We start from the raw sequence: 24,123 nt of genomic DNA, 5'->3' as shown, positions 1-24,123 counted from the left end.
AATGTTATCCAATCCACCCCCCCCCCCTCCCTATCACACCTTCTCATGTTATAGATGTTTAGTGGGACAAGATTAAAGTAGAAGGCAGATACTGAGATACCAATAGATTAGCACTAAAAATTGGAAACGCAAACTAACATGGCCAAATCTATTTGCTATAGGCCTCAGTAAACCAAGCCCAATCACTAATATTCATAAGTTGTGCACCAAAACAATAGGGATCACCAACTTCCCAACTTATAAACCAAGTATGGTATCACTCTAGTATGCATTTTGTAGAGATATTTTGTTCACAAGCTCATTGTCACATACACACCCAGACACCAACTTGATTGTATAAATTTTAGTTGCCTCCAGTATGGGAAGTAATTAACAAGGAGCCAATCAATTGTTTCAAGACAATACAACTCACTGATGTATGGTGTTTTCTCCTTCTTCAGCATCATAACTACTGTGTTTATATCTTTGGCATCAATCATTTTGTCTATATAAAAGAAAAATATGTAATGACAACCTAGACCAGTAGAAATATCATGGCTTGCTTGATACTGATCATTTTTTCGCATGAAATGATAGTTAGTGTGAACTTTTCATTGTTTACCAACAATTAATCACATAATTAAATTAGTAAGGGATGAGTTTGCATATGATCAACCACCAATAGAAATGACTTCCTTGCCAAAAATGAGCTATTAGCCACAAAAGTTGTTATTAATTAACTTTTACTAAAAAGTGCAAATTGTTCAAATCTGCATTGTTGATAAAGTAATGATAATAATCATATTTACATGAGTTCAATCCAAATGGAAAAAATAAAATAATGTTATAGCCATACAGGAATTAACATTCTAGTTTAGCAAAATTAACAAAATGGTAAAATATTCTCCAATATGATAATTTCTCACTAGTACATGTTAACACCTACAGTAATCAATCAGGAAAATCTGGTATAAAAACCACAATTATTAAATGTAACAGTCATGATATGTTTTTGGACTAATTGGCATTAGAATGGAATGATCCACACAACACAAATACAACTTTATGAAATGTAACAAAACATTCACCCAATTATTGGCATGTAGAAATCTTGTATTGGTCCATAAAATTTGTTTTTACATTTTATGTTTGAGTTTTAATAAAGTTTTCAAATTTTAGTAAGGTCAATTTATGTGTACAGCAGCACATTCCATGCTTGATGAAATTTTACCTACTTTATAGTTGTGTATATATTGAAAACTTAATTCATAATTAATTTATGGTATGAGTACCAACAATCCAACATAACATGGCATATTGGCTCATTTAACTATATAACCCAAGATTCCATTATAAGACATACACACACACATAATCACACAAAAACATGCAGACTTCACTATGTCTGATCAAACCTCTCACCTCTAATCTAGGATTTTAACTTTCTTGCTGGTCTCTTCGCACAAGTCCCTTGAATGATGATCTTTGAGCTTTGCATGGTGATTATCACACTGAAAATAAACAAGGTTTGAGGTTATAATGATGCATTCATAGTTTTAAACAGCTATGGACAACTTTTCTGGGAGTCCTCCTGTTCCAAAGTTTAATCTTTCCCTACCCCTCCTCCACACCCATACCCACCATTCCCCAACAGCCTCCTTTACTCTCTTCTGCCCCCTCCCATACAATATGACAGGGAAAACTTGTAATACATGACTCGTAGACTGCTTCATTAACACTAATATGCCAAGAGTTTTAAAATGTCTTTGAATCCTAATTGTCACAAGCAGTTGACAAACTGTCCATACTTATCATGCCTTATCGATAACACAATGGCAATCCAATATTTGCAAATATTTAAGTACAATCACAAACAACATTAGCAATGGCAATACATCGAGGCCAGCCAAGTTGGTGTGATCAACAAAAATCAAAATTATGTTTCAACTGGATTCTCGACTCTGATATTCTTGTCCCGGCCTTTACTCTGATTCTGACATGGCTTGGACTCAGGACATGTTGACTTGGACTTGATTTTGGACAAGTGAACCTGGCTTAGAGCCCTGCTATATGCCTCACTATTGGTTGCTCAAATCATATTAATTAGGTCACATGGGAAAATACTATATTTTATGAATTTTTAAATGGTAAATCTGAACTTCTTCAAATTGGCTGGCCTCGAGATACTGCTACTGAAGTTGTGATTTTACTTAGATATTTGTAAAACATTAGATTGCCATGATTGTAGTTGTATAAACAATGATGAACCATAGATAAAAGTGCTTTTCCAATGTAACAGCATGTTGGGCAAGGAAATGACAGCTAAAAAGGAAAGAGAACAGAAATAAAAATTACAGGACAAACATGAAATTACAACCACAAAAATTATAAAATTACAGAAACACATTCAACATTAATCAATAAGAAAAGCCACTGTAAGCTTGGATAAAAACAGTTCAGCACTGCAAGCAACAATTCCTGCTTTCCTGAAATGATGCAAGTGAAAGATAGTATAATTGACTCATGAACAGGAATTCCGATTCACAGCCTGACTGGACAAGCCTAGCCAATGTTAGCTCACACATATAGTCTGTATGAAAAAATAATCAGAAATGCCTGCATGCACATAGCCACAACCAAAGATGTACAAATCATCAAACAAGAACATGAATAAGTAAATTCAGCCTGAGAGTTGACAATGGGGATATTTTAGGTTACAAACCAAAATTATCATCAAGTCATGCACCAGTGCTCAACCTCTGACCAGTGAGAACTGCTTAGGCGTACCTGATATTTATATAGGCTATCATTAATAAGAGAATGCTGAACTTGGTCTGTCATTCCTCCATAACCTGAATTTTCGAGACTCACAAAACACACATCATTTCTATTCATAGGAGACTTAAATCAAGTATCCATAGGACACAGTCTGCCCTTTTACAGATGTCATGAAAATCCCTTTCTAACCCCTCTACTTCACCAATTTCTGGAAGGACCACTTTCATCATGCCACTAATGAGCTTTCTGCCAAAGTCTAACTGGACATACAATATATGGCCAAAAGGCTAGGTAATTAAACTACTGATGAACAGGACACTCTTGTCAAAATGCAAACATTCTACAGCCTCTGATATGGCAAGGTTCATCCTTGGCTTGCACAATGACAGACTGACTACCCATATCAGAGATATTCATTCCTACAATCTGACCAAGGATAATAAACCATACTCACTGTCTCAGACTGGAACTGTTTGTAGGTTGATACTTAAGTGCTCCAGCTATCTGTGAGTCTACCTAGGTACCCATCTATCAGTCCTGAGACAAGAGACACACCCCTTCACAGACCATACTTTGCAATAATCATGTCAATTAGTTTCATTTTTCATTGCTATTTTATGTCTATTTGAAACACATCAGTTCAACAATGTTATCTGCTTTGAGGATGAATTTGAAAATTATGTCAACATACATCACACTTTTTACAAAATATTTAACCAAGGCATAATAGCGCAACTAATGAATTTGATTTGGTATCCACCATGTTGTACGATATCAATATTTAAGCAGGTAATCATTTAAACACTTTAAGATGGCAGCAAAATGAATTGATTAGCTGCAAACTCTCCTGTCCATCAAAAAATCACTGCAATATGCCATATATTCAAGTCACAATTCATTCTCTGAATACTTTATTTCAACATACTTCCATCTATTTCTATCTGCAGGTTTTCCTTCCAGTGTGTCATCACTTAAATTCTTTACTCTAGTCGCCATCAAAATCTGAGTAACTACTGTACAGTATAGGATTGCCCCTCTGTGAAGATACAAATAAATTAAAACATGGTTACTATCTTAGAAACTTACATGATGGGTTATTCAATACATTATGGGTCCAAAAGTGTGGCATTTTGATAAAATATTTACTTTCAAAATTTAACAAAAGTATTGTGAGTAAATATTATGACATAAAAATAGTATTTTTATTGCATGTGCTACCAAGACACCAAGCTCACTATCTCCAAGTTAATAAAAGTCTTCAGTCTCAAAACCTGGTTTGATTATACATATTAGCTTCACCTTTTTATAACATTTCATAATATTAGTATTATCTCAACACAAATTTGTTACAGTACTTGGCTATCAAAGATTTCAATAACTATCAGGGTTGAAACTGAAATTTCTTTACTTTTCCAGGATTTTCCACTGGACAAAACAAAGTTATCCACTGCCGAATAAAGTTACTGGCTGACTGTCCAGAGTAACATCACACAACACAAAACATGGTCTAGTCACTTACAACATCTTCAGATCTAGCTGGAATAGAGTTACTGACTGACTGGAGTCACATTAGTGTAGCAGCATAGCAAACCTATTGTGCATTTTGTGATACAAGCACCAAATTTTGCACACATGACCATTAACATATTGCGAACATTTTTAGATATTGGGCCACTGGGAAATCTCTCTTTATGTCCGCCATATTGGATTTCAAAATGGCCGCCATTTGAAATCTACATTTGCGATTATCTCTGGGTCAAATGCTGCTATTGACTTCATTTTGGTGTCTAAATGTATGTTTTGGGGGCCAAGGAATCCAATGGTAACAATCTGCATTGCGTATTTTTACCAATGGGCCGCCATATTGGATTTCAAAATGGCTGCTATACATTACATGGCCGCTTCTCGATCTCCCTTTACCTGTTAAGCGCGCAAGATTTGCGTTCCGGTTTCCGGTGATTTTCAAAAAATCCCAAATCCTACACCGAACACCCCCCAGACCTGGAAAATAGCTTGTTTGAAAGAGGACAGAATAAGCTTTCATTTGATGGTTTTTTATAGGGTGGGGGGTTAGTGCAGGAAAAACCAGACAAGATGAGGAGACGGCAACAGTATTCAGATTGGCCGATCTTGTCCACCTCTATCAGTCCAGAATGGAACAGCTTGGAGTGCAGTTCGACACAAGACTCCACTCCACACGACTGAAACAGAGACTGCTATCTCAGTTTCCTGACATGCGGGCACACACCAAGGGGAGAGACATCCTGATGGCATTTGAAGAAGATCTCGGTGCTGCTCTTGACAAAGCCTGCGAGCTGGACAGTGATAGTGATGCAGTCCATCTTGCCCGTGCTGCACACATTGTTCGCCGTCACATGTTTGGAGAAGCCAAGCCCTTCACAGGATTCCCTGGAGGATGTCAAGATGTGCCACCGTTGCTGCTTGCCCTAGTCAGCATGATCCTAGAGGGACCCAGCATCAAGGACCAGATGGCAGACACTAACCCTGCAGCAAATACCTCAGCCCAGATACTGAAGTTCAACAGCGTAAAACACAAGCGAACACGTGGCACCACATCATCCACCTGTGTCAGCCACAGTGTTGCACAAGAGACCCCACTTCCAACATACATCGGGATGATGTTGCATGCTCATACACGCAAGAAGGAATTGGTCGACAGACTGTCAGACCTTTGCCTGAGCATCTGTTATGATAGAGTGCTCCAGCACTCAGCACAGTTGGGCAACAATGTCTGCCAACAGTTTCACAGAGAACAAGTGGTCTGCCCTTCGAAAATGCTTGGCGAAGTGTTCACAACTGCCGCTGTAGACAACATAGATCACAACCCTAGTACAACAACATCAAAAGACTCCTTCCATGGTACCGCTACCTCCCTCATACAACATCCTTCTTACACTGGCGAAGGAATAAATCGGAGCATCGTCGTTGCTGGAGAATCTGGGGATGCACTGTCCAAGACTGTCGCCCCTTTGCCGCACTATTATACTTATGTACCCCGTCACTAGCAGCATTAAGAAGTCGCCTGTCCCAGCTGCTGGAGTTGTGTCATTGGCCAGAGGAGACTTCAAACAGCAGACTGATGAAGAATACCAATGTCTAGGCAATGCAAAACAAGTCCTGGAAGACAACACTGGTACAGTGGACAATGAAAACACATCTTGGGCTGCATTTCATGCCAGCCGACAGCCACCAGATGCTAGAGTCATCTGCCCACGTCGCTGCTTCCACTCTTCCTGGAAAGTGCCCACACTGTGGCCATGATCCGGCATTCAATGGACGTTGTGAAGAAAGCTGTAGAACACCTGAATCCTGGACACCAGTGGTCACCTTGGATCAGCCACTGTTTGCTTTGGCCAAGCAGATACAGTGGAAGTGGCAAGAGAGTTATGGTGAAGACCACATAGTGGTGATGTTTGGTGGTCTCCACATAGAGATGGCGGCACTGAAAACACTGGGGGACTGGCTGCAAGGGAGTGGTTGGGTGCAAGCACTTGTGCAAGCCGAGATTGCGACAGCCGGGACAGCAGACTCACTCCTGCGAGCATCTCATGTCTTGCGCACAAGAAGAGCACATCAAGTGACTGCAGCAGCACTGTACATCCTGCAACACCATGCCTACAACCACTACTGTCTGGGAGAAACCAGGGATGCAGAGGACCTTCCTGCGTTTGAAGACTGGTGTCGCCAGAGACGAGACAACATCCCCCAGTTTCGCTATTGGGCAACTGTGCTGGAACTAGAACTGTTGGTTCTAGTGTATGTGCGTTCTCTCAGGCAGGGATCGTTGATGATGTACCTCGATGCTCTGACAGAGCTGGTCACCTGGTTCCACGCACTAGATCATACCCACTATGCTAGGTGGATACCAGTGCACCTGAAGGACATGGCCTAACTCACTACCAAACACCGGGACGTAGCCAAGAAATTCAGTGAAGGCCATTTCACAGTTAAGAAAACAGATGGTGTTCTCTTCAATCCCTATTGACCAGGCACATGAGCAGAATAATGCCTGCATCAAAGGAGACGGTGGCGCAGTTGGGCTCACTGACAACCCTAGTGCCCTTCGTCGCTGGATGGTTGCGGGACCAGAAGTTGCTAGGGTGAAGAATTCCATGACGGGAACCAATACTGGAGACGGCAAACAGCAGACACACGTCATCATGATCAGACGCCAAGTGTACAGGCCTCATTTGTGAAAGATATTCGCTCTTTCGTCGGTGTCATAGAGGAGATGGGCAACCCATTCGAGGAGAACAGTCAGGATCTAGTCACACTGGACACAAAGGACATCGCAGGTCCTGCAGCCGTGGAGACCGTGATGAAAGCCAATAGGATTGGCCAAGAGCCACCAGAGAGTGTCTGTTGGACAGAACAAAGGCACTGGACGACCCCATTCGTCGTAACAAGGTGTTCAGCACTTCCACTCCAAGAAACCAGAGCAAAGGTCAGCAACAGCTCGCCTCCATCAAGAATGACCGTGAACTCTTCGCACGCCTGTACATTAGCTGCCAAGGGATGGAAACCTTGAGGAGTTCTTTCGTCACGAGAACCAGGCATGTCCTCCTGCACTGTCTGCTGGTGGAAACCTCTTCACTGGTACCAAGAATGATCTCATCACATGCTTGGAAGAAGTCTCCAACGCCAAGACAGAGACTCCTGTCACTACCTGTATAGTGCTTTATGGAGCAGCCATCGTCCAGATGCTGAAGCCGGCTGCATTAAAGACCTTTGAAGAGTATGCACATCAGATCTTCATCCCATATATATCTACGAAGCTGCAAACAGTGTCACGCCTGGATCTGGTCTGGGATACTTACCTTGCTGATTCACTGAAAGGTAGTACACGTGCAAAGCGGGGACAAGGCGTGCGGAGACATGTGGTGGCCAACGCAGCCATACCAGGAAACTGGCAGAACTTCCTACGAGTGGACAGCAACAAGACCGAGTTGTTCAGGTTCCTCTCAGCAGCTCTCATGGAATGGTTTGACCAGGAGGACAAGCAACTCGTCATTACTGATGGAGAGGCAGTGCTCAGCAAGCCACTACTACCAGATCTGACCTTACTCGCCCCATGTAACCATGAAGAGGCTGACAGTCGGATGTTGCTGCATGCATCTCATGCAGCCAAGCATGGACACCATTCAATAGTCATCTGGACTGTAGACACCGATGTTGTGGTGCTGGCAGTGTCCCTGGTACAGGAGTAGCAACCAGAAGACGAACTATGGCTGGCATTTGGAACAGGCCAAAGATTCCGATACCTAGCAGCACACGAAATAGCAGCTGGACTGGGACGAGAGAAGGCTCGTGCACTGCCAATGTTCCACGCTCTAACTGCCAGACATGGCAAGAAGACTGCTGTCCTCCGCACCACGTGACATACCAAACGATGCAATGTGCATCATCGAGAGGTTCGTGATCCTGTTGTATGATCGAACCAGCAAATGCACGGACATTGACACGGCCAGGAGGAAACTCTTCGCAAGGAAGAACGATGTGCAGCTGATCCCTCCAACGAAGGCAGCTTTAGAGGAACATGTCAAGAGGGCAGTGTATCAAGGTGGACATGTGTGGGGTCAGATACTGCTGCCAGCATCAGAGCTCCCTCCACCAACCAACTGGGGTTGGTCAATGACTGGAGGACACTACACACCATACTGGACCAGGCTACCTGAGGCAGCTCACAGCTGCATTGAGCTGGTTTCTTGCAAGTGCCAGAAAGGGTGTGTGAGGCGCTGCAAATGCAAGAAGGCTGCCCTTCAGTGCACAGCCCTCTTAATGTGTGAAGGGGACTGCACATGACGATGAGTCCACAACATACATGTACTCGTGGCAGTGCTGAACTTGTTAACATGACACTGTTAATGTACACGTATCTTCAGTACCGATATATACCTAGCCTCAGATACCAAGTAGGCTGAGGGGGCTGCAGCCTCTTACCAGGCTGCAGCCCCCTCAGCCTACTTAAGAATTGTGCATGGATTGTGCGTTGGATTGTGAAATTGGTACCATTGGATTCCTTGCCCCCCAAAACATACATTTAGACACTAAAATGAAGTCAATAGCAGCATTTGACCCAGAGATAATCGCAAATGTAGATTTCAAATGGCGGCCATTTTGAAATCCAATATGGCGGACATAACGAGAGAATTCCGAGTGGCCCAATATCTGAATATGTTCGCAACTTGTTAATATACATGTGTGCCAAATTTGGTGCTTGTATCACAAAATGCACAATCCTTTTGAATATTTGGGCTAAACCGCCCCACTACATCACACAATATGAAACATGGTCTAGCCACTTAAAGTACTGCATCTTTAGATCTAACAGGTGAGACCTTGTGAACTGTGAAGGGTTATTTCTAACAGGAGACCTTTTGAACCGTGAAGGGTTATATCTGAAAGTAACTTGCAATAAAAGTACTTTTGATTAAGGGCAGAAGTACAGGATGCTACTACAAAATTGCATGCTGATTGAGCAGAAAAGGAGAGAGCTAGATGCTGTCATTCAAATTGGAAGAAGAATGTGAGTTCCTTAATAAAAAAAGGCAGTAATTTTACTTGTCAAAATATTAGAACTTTACTTCTTACATTTTAGTGAATATGATACTTTTCACAAACATTTGCTACTTACATTTGTCCTCACTAGTACGTAAGCCGCAATCTTTGGCCTTTGTCCTTCACCTGGTGTTGCCTGGCTACATGGTGTGCAAGGTAGAGGACATGCTTCTCACAACTGACACACTGTATTGCACATCTATTCTCCATATTTGCCTATAGGAGAATATACGAGAATAAAAAAAATTGCTGTATCAAAGATTATATGAGATTCTGTATGGAAGGATCGATAAACATTTTGCCTGTGAGTCAAGAAAAGTATCTCAATGGGACATAATTAAAGTAATCGTGTGTTGAAGCGGTGAAGCCTTGAGAAAAGTGAGGCAAAGAGCCAGATCATTTATAAGTCGTCATACATACATTGTCCATTCGACTTTGAAAACGGAATTTGATTTTACCCATTTTTCCGAAAGAGTAGGTGTACTTTTCACAAGAGAGACATGTTATGGCGACCAGATCAGAGTAGTAATATACTCCTGACTTATAAGAACCAACTTTGAAACATTTTCTCGCCTCTTATGAACAAGTGGAGTGCTTTATGCAACTTTTAATGTCTGGAAAGTGTCATTTCCGGTATCAGAGAAGCATATGGCAAACGTTTTCTTGCTTGTATTATTTTAGTGCTCCACTCAGATAGTGCCATAGTTGTCCCAGGAAAATGCAGTGAAGAAGCAACCCTCCCTCCACCTTCCACCCCACTCCCCTCCCTCTTTCCAGGGGCGGATGCAGGATTTTTGACAGGGGGGGGTCTGACTGGTCCAGCCGCGCCTGATCGAAAGACTATCTAAGCGGAGCGCCACCATCGGTTGGCGCGGAGCGTACCAGAAAATTTTGGTCTTTACAAACCCCCCCAGATGGCCGGAAACGGCACTTCCCGAGTATTCTAAGCCGCATGTACCTAGCCTGAAAATATGGATCTCATGTCTGCAATTTCTCAATTGATGAGAAAAAAACAATCTATGAAATATGGTAATATATATCAGATGAGTTGAGATGATACAAAAATCATAATGCCTTTAGCCACCAATCCCCCTTCCGTTCCGTCACCACTGTTTGATGCAGGGCCGGATCCAGGATTCTGGAAGGGTGAGGGGTTGGCCTCCAGTGATCCTAGGCTCTAAGGGGAGTGGGTTTCCCTCTATCCATTGTGAAATTCTTGGATATTTAAGTACAACAGGGAACCCCCTTCAATTTAGCCATTCAAAGCACCTACAAAAACTCACTCGAAATGTATCTGCATCAGTACGAGTTAGCTAGTTTTATTGATGATCTATTCATGGTAGATTGGAGAGAACAAACGCCGTGGATGTTTCTCAATGAGCTTTCGGACCACTTCGTCAGTGTCGATAGGAGTGTTATAATACGTGTTCATGAGAACAAGAGCTGTGAGACGCTCCTTGCCCATTGTTGATCGGAGAACAGTTTTATGCCTTCTCACCGCAGAAAACGATCTCTCATGAAGAATTCGTCGGCGCATCCTATGCAGCCTACCGCTCTGCCACCTCACCGCCCAAAACAATTCGAACACCACCTCAATTTTGAAACTTTTCGGTCTGAAAATTGACGGAAAAGATACACCTGGCTGACTTGTAAGGATAACCGCCTTCTGACGTCCTACATGTTTAAAATTGGCGTTTAATTTAATTATTTTTTCTCTCTCTTTTTTTTTCCCTTTTTTTTTTCTCTTTTTTTTTGGGCAAAGAGCAGGGGGGGTCCGGACCCCCTGGACCCCCCCTGGATCCGCGCCTGCTTTCCACACACCTACTTTTGTGTAATATTTCCATATTAGTCTGTGCATGCAGTTTTCAGTTAAATGTTAATGTTGCAAAGTGGGTAGTAGATTATGCAGGATAACAGATCCCACCTTATGAAGTGAGAGTGCAAACAGTTTGATGCATATCTACATTCAGTCACATATTGTCATCAATAGATGAGATGTTATCACGAGTGGTGGCTTGAGTGTGTTGTATTGCCTACAAAGCTTTGTCCAAACATGGTAAGTGAATATCATTAGGCCTTTAAATCATAGTTGAGTAAATTTGTGCAAATTGCCTGTAATTAAAGTTACTATCCAGAACATACCTGGCTATAGGCTTTGGCCTAGCCTACCTCAAGACTCAGAGTACTGGCTAGGCTTTAGCCTGCTTTACTGCTTAGGCCCTATACCCTTTTGCCACACTAACTTGTACATTGTTGGGAATATGTTGCAAATGGAGAATGTGTTTGAATATTTGTACAATTCTAGTAGATATATTAATAGACTGAAATATTGTAGGCTTCGTTATGACCTAGGCGAACCTATGTTAGAATCTTACTCTTCAGACTGGAAAGAACTGTGACCATATGCCAAAGAAATACGCCAAGGTGGATGTGGTTTTGTTCTGTATTTGTACGCCACACTATCTAAGCGGAGCACCACCATCGGTTGGCGCGGAGCGTACACAAAAAGTTTTGGTCAATAATGCCTCCCAGATCGCAGGAAATGGCACTTCCCGGACCATATAACTTACATCTGTAATTGTATATATGGAGGTTTCGTGTAATGAAAATTTGGGTGAAATCATCATGCATAATAGTGATAGTAATATATTAGTACCACCCTGGAACACATCACATGACCCTCCATGCATGGTATGCACGTATTTACTGTGTGAAAGTTTCTCCAGATTTATTAAACTCGATGGTATGAACCATGTTGCGTCACTTGCACTGTTGCAGCTGAATTTTCCTCCACGCTTACGCGATACGCCACGCCAACTGTTGTACTTTTCCCTGGGGCAGTAATGTACGCCGTACGCCAAATTTATTGGCGTACACTTCCATACGCCAAAGATCTTTGTGTGAAAGGTCGTACTTTCCAGTATGGCTCTTCAGTAGACCAAGGGCAAGGTAGGCTATGTAAATGTCATCTTCAGTTATTCTGGCATGTGGATCTATCGTTAGGAATAAAGGATAAAGAAGGATAAAGATAAGTAAAATGAGGTGGTGATAATTGCTGTCATTAGGCTTAAGTCATTTCGCATCCAAAAGGACAGCCGTATAGCTGGTCTAGGCCTAGGGGCCTACAGTAGGCTAACTAGCCTACATCCAACTTTCCAAGGTCCAGTGAATAACAATATAGCATTACTCACTAGATCATTAGATGGGCAGACGACACTAAAGTAATTATATTCCTATGTAAATGCTTCTACTATCGCTTCTTAATAATTACCTGTGAAGCTGCAGTACACTGCCACATTTTTGGCGAAATGCGGCACACGATATCACCATTTGGAGTGATTTATGTAAACTTTATCACTTTAGTTATGTCAAAGGCATACCGCATAGTGTTTGTACTTCGCGCTGGTACTTTCTTGCCGTACAAAGCAAGGCTGAGGTTAGTTCCGAGGTGCCATAGGAATACTAGTGAGGGCTTTTGAAAACGGAAGTACGTCACAGGTCAACTTCCCTGTTGTCGAAACACCTTGGAACTAACAACCTCAGCCCTCCGACTTGTCTGTGCTGCACGTACGCACTCCAAAGGGAATTAAATAATCTTGAAGGCAGGGCTGGAACAGTATATGGTTGTGTTAGGACTGCTATTCTTTACTTAGTCGACGCAGAACATACATTACATCAAACATGGCCCTGAACAAACTTGGAATTGGCGACGTTGACTTCAAAGGGAAACGTGTTGTTATGAGGTAACCTAGCCTAAGTTTGGCCTAGCATAGGCCCAGGCCTACTGTAAGCTAGGGCTATGGCCAACCTGTAGGCTGTAGTGTAGGCATAGGCGTAGGAGCCCAATTTGATTATTTTTTTGGGGGGGGGGGGGGCTGTAACGACTTGCCCGAAAAATATATCCAAATTTTTTCGCGCATTCAACATGCTAATGTGCACAACATATAGGCTAGGCATGCATCGGTTGTTACATCGCATGCCAATAACATGCAATCATTGCCATGTTGCTTACCAGTCAAAACGTCCCTTTACCAAAACGTCCCCGTACCAAAACGTCCCCGCTTTTGGTCAAAACGTCCCCGCTTTTGATCAAAACGTCCCCGTTGGTCAAAACGTCCCCGTTGGTCAAAACGTCCCCGTAAGTCAAAACGTCCCCGTCTATAACATTCATTCACAGTTATGAATATATTAATTTCAAGTTATAATTTGAATTCAGAAAAAAAAAAATAAACGTATATGCTGTAGGAAAACATATATCACGTTCATCCAGCCCGTCTCGCATATTCCAAAAGTAACTTGTTGTACGTAAAAAAAAATCTTTTTTATTCCCTTCCCTCAATATCGTATATATTCATTCAGAAACCAACTCGTGTTTAAAAAAATCCTATTACCCTATACAGCCCTCTTGCATTCATTTTCTATTTATATTATCTTACCTCAGAAAATTTTACTCAAAAATGTTTCCGCCCTCATAACCGGCACTTCCCACTCCCTAAAAACTGTGTTTCAACCAGAAGTATAATTATCCTTACTCTTTGATTTGAACTAAAAACATTCACACTTGCATTCCAACTGATTATAAAAAGCGGGGACGTTTTGACTCACTCGCGGGAACGTTTTGACTGCGGGGACGTTTTGGTAAAAAGCGGGGACGTTTTGGTCTTAAAAAAGCGGGGACGTTTTGGTAAAGGGACGTTTTGACTGGATACCGCCATGTTATTAGACCGTGGCTATTCTTACGACTAGTCGTAACAATTATTTATAAAATATTCTTATGACATAAGGCGAATTCAAGCGCAGTAAAGTAAATAAAGCAACTGCGCATGTAGTAGGGGTAATCCTAACCCTAACTTTAACCCTAAACCCCAATCCTAACCCTGACACTAACCCTAACTGGAAATTATTGTTACTCCTGGTCGTAAAAAATAGTACTCCTGTCATAAAAATAACAACTGCGCATGCGTAGTCGGAAATTATTCTTACAAACAGTCGTAAGAATAGCCACTTTGATGTTATTACCCTTCCATATTGGTGAGAATTATTGGGGAATACGTTACAATAATAATGATGATAATAATATTTGTTTAACCATTGAAAAACACATTGCAAATTATTTTTCTTTCAGTAGGTGCCCAAAAAATTCTCATCATATTGCCCGCATTTTCACAAAAATTTTGGGTTGGGGGCTGCAGTCCCCCCAGCCCCCCGCCTCCTACGCCTATGAGTGTAGGTTAAGCCTCATTTAGAACATAACATAACTGTTACATGGCCTGGTAGTGTAACACTAGTGAGTGGTAGGGTAGCATACGCCGATAAAAAACACCATTGACTTACACATTAAATCACAAAAATAATGTGGTCTCTACTCTAGCAAGTTGTCACTAGCTAAACGCTTGGTGACAAGTTGGCCATTCATGGCACCATTAATTTTCCGTATCATGACCATATCAAAGTTTTTTGCAAGCAGAGTCTGAAGATTTCATAACTTGTAAACAAACCTCTTCAATCAGTAGTAAACAATTTTAGTACACTGCTTTGACAACCTTAAATTTTCATTGCATAAAAGATCAATTTGATTTAGGCGGTGGAGGGGAGTAAGGGTTAGATTTTTGGCTCACTTCATTGCAATTAAACAGCAACAATAACAATTTGGCAAAGAATAGATAGTTGCCACTAAGGTAGTGGCTTAAAGGAAAGGAGAAAGATCTAAAGAAGGTGACATTAAGACTTATGAAAAATACTCAAAAGTTGATATGATAATGGTGTGTGATTTATTAAGTTTCCTATTTATATTTCATATACTACATTTGATATTATTACTTTCAAACTTGTTTTCAGAGTTGACTTCAATGTGCCATTGAAGGATGGAAAGATCACCAACAACCAAAGGTGAGACATTACAGCTTGCTGATTTGAAGGGGCTAAAGAGCAAAAAGAAACTACAAAATCATATAGAAAAATGTCCAACAAAATAACTTTGCTTTGGATTCCTCATTTTTCTAACATATAAGTTTTTGACGGATTTTGATATCAGTTGCTTGTGTAATCATTTTACAATGTTGATATATTTTATAGTTAAGTTACCATTTTCAGATGAAGGGAAGCTTTATTCATGAGATAATCCTGAATTATCTCATCAATGTGTAGATCTATACTAGGAGGTTCGTACATGATATGTATGGGATATACTGTAGGTTATTAACTCGAATATATGTTACTGCGTGTAAATAAATATGGAACAGGCTTGTGATGGCACTACTCTACTGATATAGTGTAACACAGACACATGAAGTTACTGCATCATGTACAGTAACATAATTTGTTATTGACTCCATTTATATCTTATACCGTCTCTCAACCTGTTAGGATTGTTGCTGCGTTACCGAGCGTTAAACATATTCTGGAGAACGGAGCAAAATCTGTAGTACTTATGAGCCACCTTGGAAGACCAGACGGTAAGAAGCAGGATAAGTTTTCACTGACTCCCGTTGCCAAGGAGCTAGAGAGGCTGATGGAAAGGTGAGTTCCGAAGTTCATAGGTTAAATAACATTGTAGATTTCAGTCCGTCTGCACCTCTCTCATGTTTGGCAATTCTCTTGGCCGCAGTCTGAAGTTTGCAGGAAATTCCATACAACATTTTGTACTGTACATTTAGTTGAAATCTTATGCCTATTAATTTAAAATTGCTACCAGAATCTATGGCTGGCTAAATTTTGATTGAAGTTTTCCAGTGGAAATGTTCTTTAAGTCCTGACAAGATATCGTAGTACCTGGTGCTCTGACCGAGTGGAAAAAGGCGGTGGCATTTGAAGCAATGAGGCTTAGCAATCGGGAGTTTCCGGGTTAGCTGTCTGGCCAGGTCATAGAAAGGTGGATTTTTCATCCAAGAGCAATCTACGGTTTGCCCATCTGAAATGACTTTCTCAATTGAAAAGATTCCAAATTTGAGTTAAAATGTTGAATTGGAAAGCCACCCGACATGTAAGTTGTTATCCATAGGCCCTTGCGGGTTTCTCCCACATTTGTGGTTGCTTAAGCGTCGTAAAAGTAACTGCTGATTATTTATTATTATGATATAGTAATGAGGGGGAATTTAAAATTGATGGTAACTGTGACGTTTGTGTTTTCCCTTTTAGAAAAATCATATTTCTGAATGATTGTGTCGGAGCTGAAGTTGAAGCTGCCTGCGCTAGTCCAGAGACAGGATCGGTTATCTTACTGGAAAATCTCCGCTTTCATGCAGAGGAAGAGGGCAGTAGTAAAGATGCGAATGGCAAAAAGGTGTGTACTACGGGACATCAATATTCATGAGAACTTTTGAATATTTATAGCATCTGTTTACAATATATAAATAGATGCCAGGCGGTGGCATTTGAAGCAATGAGGCTTAGCAATCGTGAAGTTCCGTGTTCGATACCCGGCCGGGTCATAGTAAGGTGGGTTTTTTCATCCAAGAGCAATCTATGGTTTTCCCATCTGAAATGACTTTCTAAAATTGAAAAGATACAAAATTTGAGGTAAAATTTTGAATTGGAAGCCACCCGATGTGTAAGTTGTAATCCATTTAGCCCTGCTGGCTTCTCACACATTTATGGTCACTTAAGCGTGGTAAAAATAACTGCTGATTATTATTATTATAAGTATTATTATAGTGAGTTAATAACATGACATAGTTTTGAGCTGCAGAGACAGTGTTGTATGGATCTTTTACAAATGTTGTCATGGTTTGTCTCGTTGACCAATGTGAGATGTGAGATAGTAAGACTTAATTACTGAAGAGAGAAACTATTCCACACTATTGAGGAATCTCCCATCTCAGTATCTAGATTCTTTCTCAAGAGATCATGATTGACAATATCAGATGTCTCCCTACAAAATGTCACTGAGTAGAGAAAGTTGAAGTTGGTATGGATGTTACAGTTGTTTCCATGGTTCGTGTTGTTAATTGTTTTTTTCCTCCACATGTTTTGCAAACTGTTGAACATTTTTGTAGATCAGAGAAGAAGAAATTATTTCTCTCCCCTTGGGAGGTACAATACGATGAGGATAAAATGATGGTTCTTTCATCCGACATAGTGATGCCCGTTATAATTTCTGCTGTTTCCACGTAGATTTCGCTTAAAGAAATTCCTACTTCAAAAAGAAACAACATGGTTATGATAAATTACAACTGGGGGAGTACCAAAACAGCTAATATTTTGTTATTAAAGTTACGCATTCTTTAGATACTTTCAACTATAATTAATGCAGGCCTGGGACTGTCTTTAGGACTTTTTCTGTTTGGCGTCAATATCTTTACAAAAACATAAACAATCTATTTCGTGGTCATAAAAAAGTGAGTTCTCTCAAATAGTACTAGTTAGTCTTATTTTCAAAAGAAACAAATCAATTAGTTTACTGTGGCTCCTTGATCAGGGAATAATGGAATGACCCTAATTTATCATCTATAATCACCTTTGGGTGTAAAAGTAATAGGGCCTGACAATTTGATCCTAGCAGGATCTTCTCCGGAGGCTGCATGACAACTCAGCCTAGAGCTGGAAAAGATCCTGCTAGGATCGAAGCGTCAGGCCTACTTACTTTTACACATTCTCTTACACAGGCTCTTTAGAGAATAAGCAGTTTGCTAACAGTTTCTGTTTTATTTTGATTTCATAATCACTTTTCTTTACGTCTTTTTTTCCCCGGTAGGTCAAAGCTGATTCAGAGGCGGTCAACAAGTTCAGAGCATCCCTTTCAAAACTAGGAGATGTTTACGTCAATGACGCCTTCGGCACGGCACACAGAGCACACAGGTACGTGTTGCGGTATCGGCCGGTGGATTAACAATTTGACCACTGGTCGTATCGGTCCTTTCTAGGTCCACAAAACTTGGCAAGCTGCATTATCTGAAATCACTGATAATTCCTTGAAGAAAAATCTCCGACAGACATTTCTGGGCAACATACCTGTTGTACATTCCCTGATTGTCGCAATAGTATGAAATATTCAATCTTTTTTGTCACGCATGACTAGCACATTTCATGTTTCCCACTGTTCATTTGGGGACTTTAGACACGGCTGGTCGTCAACCAATCAGAAAGCTTCTCTGAGGGTATTTTCAATCAGGTCAGCTAAACTGTGGTTAAGCTCCGAGCGTCAAGTAAAATTGTTCCCTGAGGTGCCTTTCGGCCGAAACAGCTATTTACAAGACAATCTATGCTAGTAAAATTGTATCCTAGTCTCCGAAATGGAAATATTCCGGACGTAAGCCTGCGATTCTTCTCGTAATTATTGAAGACGAGATCTCTTCAATCATGTTTTTGCGAGTAGCACATAGATCGAGATATGTGACAGCACTATTAGAAAATCTTTGGAAATCTGTAATAAACCCGGGATAGATCACAGGCATTAGGACCCAAAGCTGTATCTTAGGCAACTCTGAGGATTGATATGACAACACTGTATGGTATAATATACCTTTTAATGTACAGTGAGCTATAAACCATGTTGATTCCTTTCAAGCAACCCTCCAACATGCCTTGGTAAATTGTCATTTGATGTATATGTGTCATTTCATAAATTAGGGAGCCAACCTGTGACAGTTTTGTTGTCACTGTCACACTGTGAATCAGTAGGACGTTTGCTGTATATACACCTGTTACCCATTAAGTAAGAAGGTAATGAAATGTGTTTTTGCAAAGTAGATACCTCATTATGGAGTGAATAATCCTGTTAGAATTTTGCAAACTAGATATAACAATGTACTAGTTGATCTGTTGTGTTACTAGGACATCGAGAATGTCCCAGACTTTGACCTCTTTATATTTCTGAAACAACACACATAAGATAAATACTAGTTGTCATCTGATATCTTTCTAGATCGTTGTATGTACATTTTCGTTGTTCCCATGGTCAGTAGTTGCGGTAGGATATGATATCATCTCTTTTCTTAGCACCCATATTCGCATGAAATTATCGACTCCTTAAAATGGTTTCGGTCTTATACCATTTACAAGATAGTGACGCATTGCCCGAAAAAGAAAATGTTAGAATTTCATATAATATGCTAGTATTATGTTTGTATTGTTTTGTTTTATTTTCGTTCTCATAGTTCTATGGTCGGAGTTCAGAAGGATGTAAGAGCCGCTGGCTTCCTTTTGAAGAAAGAGCTGACCTATTTTGCTAAAGCATTAGAGAATCCAGAGGCACCATTTTTGGCGATTCTTGGAGGGTAAGCCGGACACACTCTCAACGTCTGTGAGAGAACCGTTTAAGACCGTTGCAACTGACAATTGTCCATAATTATTATTTTGGAAATTAGCTCTGTAATGGGCATGAGTCGATATATTTAACAAGTTCTTGCATTAAGGGCTGACCTCTAGGCAGAAGTTTAGTCTTGGTATGTCATTATCCAAGAAGAGAAAGAAGAACTTAAGAGCTGATGACTTTTCTATAGCTATTCCTGTTCTCAAGACTTTGCAACTTATTATGCTATTAAAATCGTTGGAATACTCCTTTAATGCTAAATTTGATGATAACGTTGGTTCAACAGTGCAGGTCTAAAGTTTAATGTTAATTAAAATTAAAATATTAAAATAATTAATTGTTTGATAGAATTGAAATAACTCAACCAAAACATGTTTTCTTATTAAACTTGATGTGAACAACGATATACTCTCCGATGATATTCAATGTCATATGTCCTTGGAATGATTTGTAATTAGTACAAATTTGAATCGATGTTTTCATTCCCATAAATCGGAAGTATTTCACTGCCAGCCATATCAGTTTTAAATGGAGAATTCTAAAAGATTTATATTTTTTCACAGCTCCTTGCTCAAGGTTGAGGTTTCTGTATTTGCTCAAAGGAAGATTTTTCGTTCATCAGCTGTCCTTATTTCTCTCACATTTGTAGGGCTAAGGTGCAAGACAAAATCAAATTAATCGATAACCTACTGGATAAAGTGAACGAGATGATCATCGTAGGAGGCATGTCTTTTACCTTCCTGAAGATCCTTCACGGAATGGATGTAAGTATTTTCTCGATCCTATGGAAGGCCAAAAGTCTTACTTAAAGCAGCATTTAGCATTGTTTTCTATGATTTTTCTCAACCACACTGACTCCACTATGCCATAACGACAAACATAACTAGCTTATTTATTTAAAGCTTACTTCAAATGGTGTCATAAAAGTCGAAAAATTTGCAACTTTCAACTTTGTTTTTCTCCAAGATATTGTCAATTGGAATCCCAATAAACCTCTCCCATAATATGAATTTTTAAACACTACGAACGTCATCGACCAATACGTAATACAGCAACATGCTTGATTTGTGTACACTCTATATGGCAATTGTACCAGGGAGTTCCATAACATCACCCTGGTTGTACCAACGCAAAGTCTTGAATCTTTTTTTAGCAACGGCTCATAACTAAACCTGCATCTCTGATTGGTTGAATTCAAACTAGTGGGTTTGGGGGAACTGTATGCGATTAAATATAAATGTGGAATTTGTCGTGGACACTTTTCTCATTATCTGCAAATATCCTTAATTACTCGCCAATTAACATTGTTGGCAGGGAAAAACTTGGCTTATATCTTAGTTTGCTGTTTTGTGATTGATATATGTAAAAAACTCGATGGACATGTCAAAAAAGTAGAAACAGCTACCAAACGCAAAATGCTGCTTTAATTTTGAATCAAATGTTATTTTCATCCATAATACACACCAGGATAGTTTAATGATTGCACTGCAGTGAAGTTGTACTATACTGTACTGTATAGTGTAAGTATTGTACTGTTAAATGTCTACCTATCAGTCAATACAGTGTTGATTGATACATGTACACTTTACAGCATTGTTGCAAGTACCCTAACAAGCCAACTATTATGGGCCATATGTACAGGACACCTGAAAAACACACACCAGATGTGAAAGGTCTGAAGAGCTGTTACAAACGATAAACTGATACAGTGGTGCCGTTTCCATCACGTTAAACATGAACGTATGATTTTACAGCAGTAACGAATATATTCTTATGTCAGGACGTTTAAAGGCATTGAAGACTCGCCCCAAACCGCATGCCGCGCTATGAAAAAGTTAACTTTCCGTTGCTTGCAAGTGAAGTTTTCTGCTTGTCGCTACAAAATGTAAACAGTAATGTTATCTTTAGCTGGACCTGAGATGTCCATCGTTGTATCGTTTGTACACTGTGCTGTGGGTATTGACTGCAGCTGTATGTACTGACTGTACACTAGTGTCTAATTACCGAAGGTAGCAATCTGTGTGCATATTTTCTGGGATTGATGGTAGTGTCTAAAACTTCTGTTACACCTCATTCGAAACTAGGTCAGATTACCAACATTAAACGTTTCTTTTTGCGCGAGTCTTCACACCCTTTAATATCAGTTTGAATTGTTTCAGAGATCGATTAACAGTAGTTTCAATTAGCGTCTGGTGCGAAACATATTTCTTAGAATCAGATGGAGTGTTTTATCCTCTTGGCATTAAATCAAGTTCATTTTGATGAATAGGTTTGAGTGTCTTCATTTCATCCATAGCAATTTTTATTTTGGGTTACATTTGGTAGGTTCGGTCAATTTTCTGACAACTTGCAAAGAGCTGCCCCACAAAATCTGAAACAATTTAAGTCATGGATTTCTGATAAATTGCAGCGTCAGGAGTGAAAAAAATGTCTGTTGTAATAGTTACTATTGTCAACAATTTTGATTCAGTGTTATGAAACTCGATCATTATTTGCTACAGGGTTAAAGAAAAGTCTTAGTTTTGGATGTATTGATAAGAATGGTTTTTATTTCTTGTGAGTGCAACACTGGACTCCAAACTCTCCATCTTTACTTGATCCAGATAGGAAAATCTCTCTTTGACGAGGACGGTTCGAAGATTGTCGGTGACCTGATGAAAAAAGCAGAAAAGAAAGGCGTCAAGATTCATCTCCCGGAGGACTTTGTGACTGCCGATAAATTTGACGAGAACGCCAAGGTCGGGAGCGCCACACTTTCAACCGGTATCAAGGACCCTTGGATGGTAATACATCTCAGGATTATTATTCCTCTCTCAAGTTTTTTATCAGAGAACAAATATTTAGTAGATGGTTTTGTATGATGGAATCTATTGGATCTTCCCAGTCAAATTAACAAAGGACCCTCGGACAGTAATATATCGCAGAGTTATTCCTTTCACAAGTTTTGGTCAGAGAACAGATATTTAGTAAACAGCTTTGTAGGATGGAATCTACATATGTTACTTTATAGGAAGTTACCAGTCACATTATCAAACGTCCCTCTGATAGAATATACTTCAGAATTATTCCTTTTCTCAAGTTTTTATCAAAGAACAGATATTTAGTGATATGGTTTTATGAGGTCCATGATGAAATCAACATCATGCAGTAAAGCTTGATCAAATTCTTACTTTTGCAATTAATTGCTGTATGCTCCTTAGTTTTATGAAGTGAATAGACATTATGTGATACTTTACAGCTGGGGTGGGCACCCTACGGCCCGCGGGCCACATGCGGCCCGCCAGTGAATTTTTGGCGGCCCGAGAGATGTCTCAAGAAAAAGAAAAAAAAAAACAATATATTTTACATCATCACAAAAAAACGAGCTAGCTGCTTAGAATTTATCGGCACTAATGAGGCTGTCAGGTAGGCCTATTATCCCCATTAATTATCAACTGTACTGTATGGACAATATGTTTTTGTGAATACCGATTAAGTACACACACCTATTTCTTGAAAGTCCTCGGAAGCAAAGGTTTGAAATCAACAGCAGGTCGTTGGTTAGGTGCAGCCCAGTCAATTGTTATCTGGCCCATTCATTCAAAAAGGTTGCCCACCCCTGCTTTACAGGGACCTATTCCAGTCAAACGTAGCAAAGTTGACCATTGCCCTCTCACCCTTCCTGGTGACATTGTATGATTTCAACACTTAGGTGAAATTCCAAATAGATTGACATTGTATGATTTCAACACTTAGGTGAAATTCCAAATAGATATTTTTTGTGACACGAACTTGATTGCAGGAGGCTCAGAGCCTTCAAAGAGAGAATTCATTTCTTCAGAAGATGGTTGCTTTCATGCATGGGGTCTTATCAAGGTTGAAACTCTTTCAGATAAATTTTGAAACGTATTGGTATTATGTAGTTAGCCATGTTTGAGGAGGACCGTGCCAGGTGCTATGTGACAATATATGGGGGGTTGACTGTTACAACTTACCGCACCCTGAAAGCTTATCACTTTGAAACTGTGTTCTGTGTTGTTCTTACTATCGTTCATTTCTTGAAAGATTGTTTCTGAAGTAAATCCTTTATTAAAAAAAAAATGTGTGTCCTTTTCATATTTGAAAAAATTCTCCATTTTTCAGGGGCTTGATTGTGGTCCTAAAAGTCTGGAAACGTTTCAAGCTGTCATATCGAAGGCCAAGCTCATCGTCTGGAATGGGTGAGTTAAATATCAATTAACTTGATACTTCTCCTTTGTTTTAAATTTTTATATAATACTCATAAGCCACATATCTTTGACGACATTTGTTGACCATTTTTGGGTGGAAACTGCCAATTAATTCGGTCCACTATCGTTACTGCTTACCCTTGATTTCTGTGTCGTGCTTCCAAACCTGTCAACCTGTTTGACGCCAAAATAGGGAGAATAACATTTTTCAGGGCCAAAAAATAGGGAGAACAAGGGGAAAATAGGGAGGTTGGTAATTTTCAACTGAAATGATATAAATACTCCTAAATAAGTATTGTCTACTATGCAATACAGTGAGAGAATCATCAA

At 40.0% G+C, this 24,123-nt stretch overlaps 1 protein-coding gene and 1 long non-coding RNA gene across 2 annotated transcripts in view; one reads left to right on the top strand and one right to left on the bottom strand.

Moving 5' to 3' along the window:
• Positions 1-1,401: 1,401 nt before the first annotated feature.
• LOC139979946 (uncharacterized) lies at positions 1,402-12,789 on the bottom strand. Its single transcript, XR_011797407.1, has 5 exons — positions 12,608-12,789; positions 12,036-12,329; positions 9,413-9,552; positions 3,683-3,793; positions 1,402-2,301 (listed from the first exon to the last, which is right to left on the bottom strand). It is a non-coding gene; the product is annotated as an uncharacterized lncRNA (long non-coding RNA).
• Positions 12,790-12,868: 79 nt separating this feature from the next.
• LOC139979944 (phosphoglycerate kinase-like) overlaps positions 12,869-24,123 on the top strand; it is a 45,881-nt gene continuing 34,626 nt past the window's right edge. The window contains exons 1-9 of the mRNA XM_071991201.1: positions 12,869-13,079; positions 15,175-15,225; positions 15,703-15,855; positions 16,474-16,618; positions 18,029-18,132; positions 19,431-19,550; positions 20,235-20,349; positions 22,189-22,368; positions 23,708-23,784. Coding sequence (XP_071847302.1) covers positions 13,018-13,079; positions 15,175-15,225; positions 15,703-15,855; positions 16,474-16,618; positions 18,029-18,132; positions 19,431-19,550; positions 20,235-20,349; positions 22,189-22,368; positions 23,708-23,784 — 1,007 coding nt within the window. The 5' untranslated portion in view covers positions 12,869-13,017. The remainder of the gene's footprint in view (positions 13,080-15,174; positions 15,226-15,702; positions 15,856-16,473; positions 16,619-18,028; positions 18,133-19,430; positions 19,551-20,234; positions 20,350-22,188; positions 22,369-23,707; positions 23,785-24,123) is intronic.

The sequence above is a fragment of the Apostichopus japonicus genome, chromosome 14, assembly GCF_037975245.1.
Source record: "Apostichopus japonicus isolate 1M-3 chromosome 14, ASM3797524v1, whole genome shotgun sequence".
Lineage (NCBI taxonomy): Eukaryota > Metazoa > Echinodermata > Holothuroidea > Aspidochirotida > Stichopodidae > Apostichopus > Apostichopus japonicus.
The sequence above is the reverse complement of the archived record's forward strand: the minus strand, read 5'-3'. Positions and strand labels throughout refer to the sequence as shown.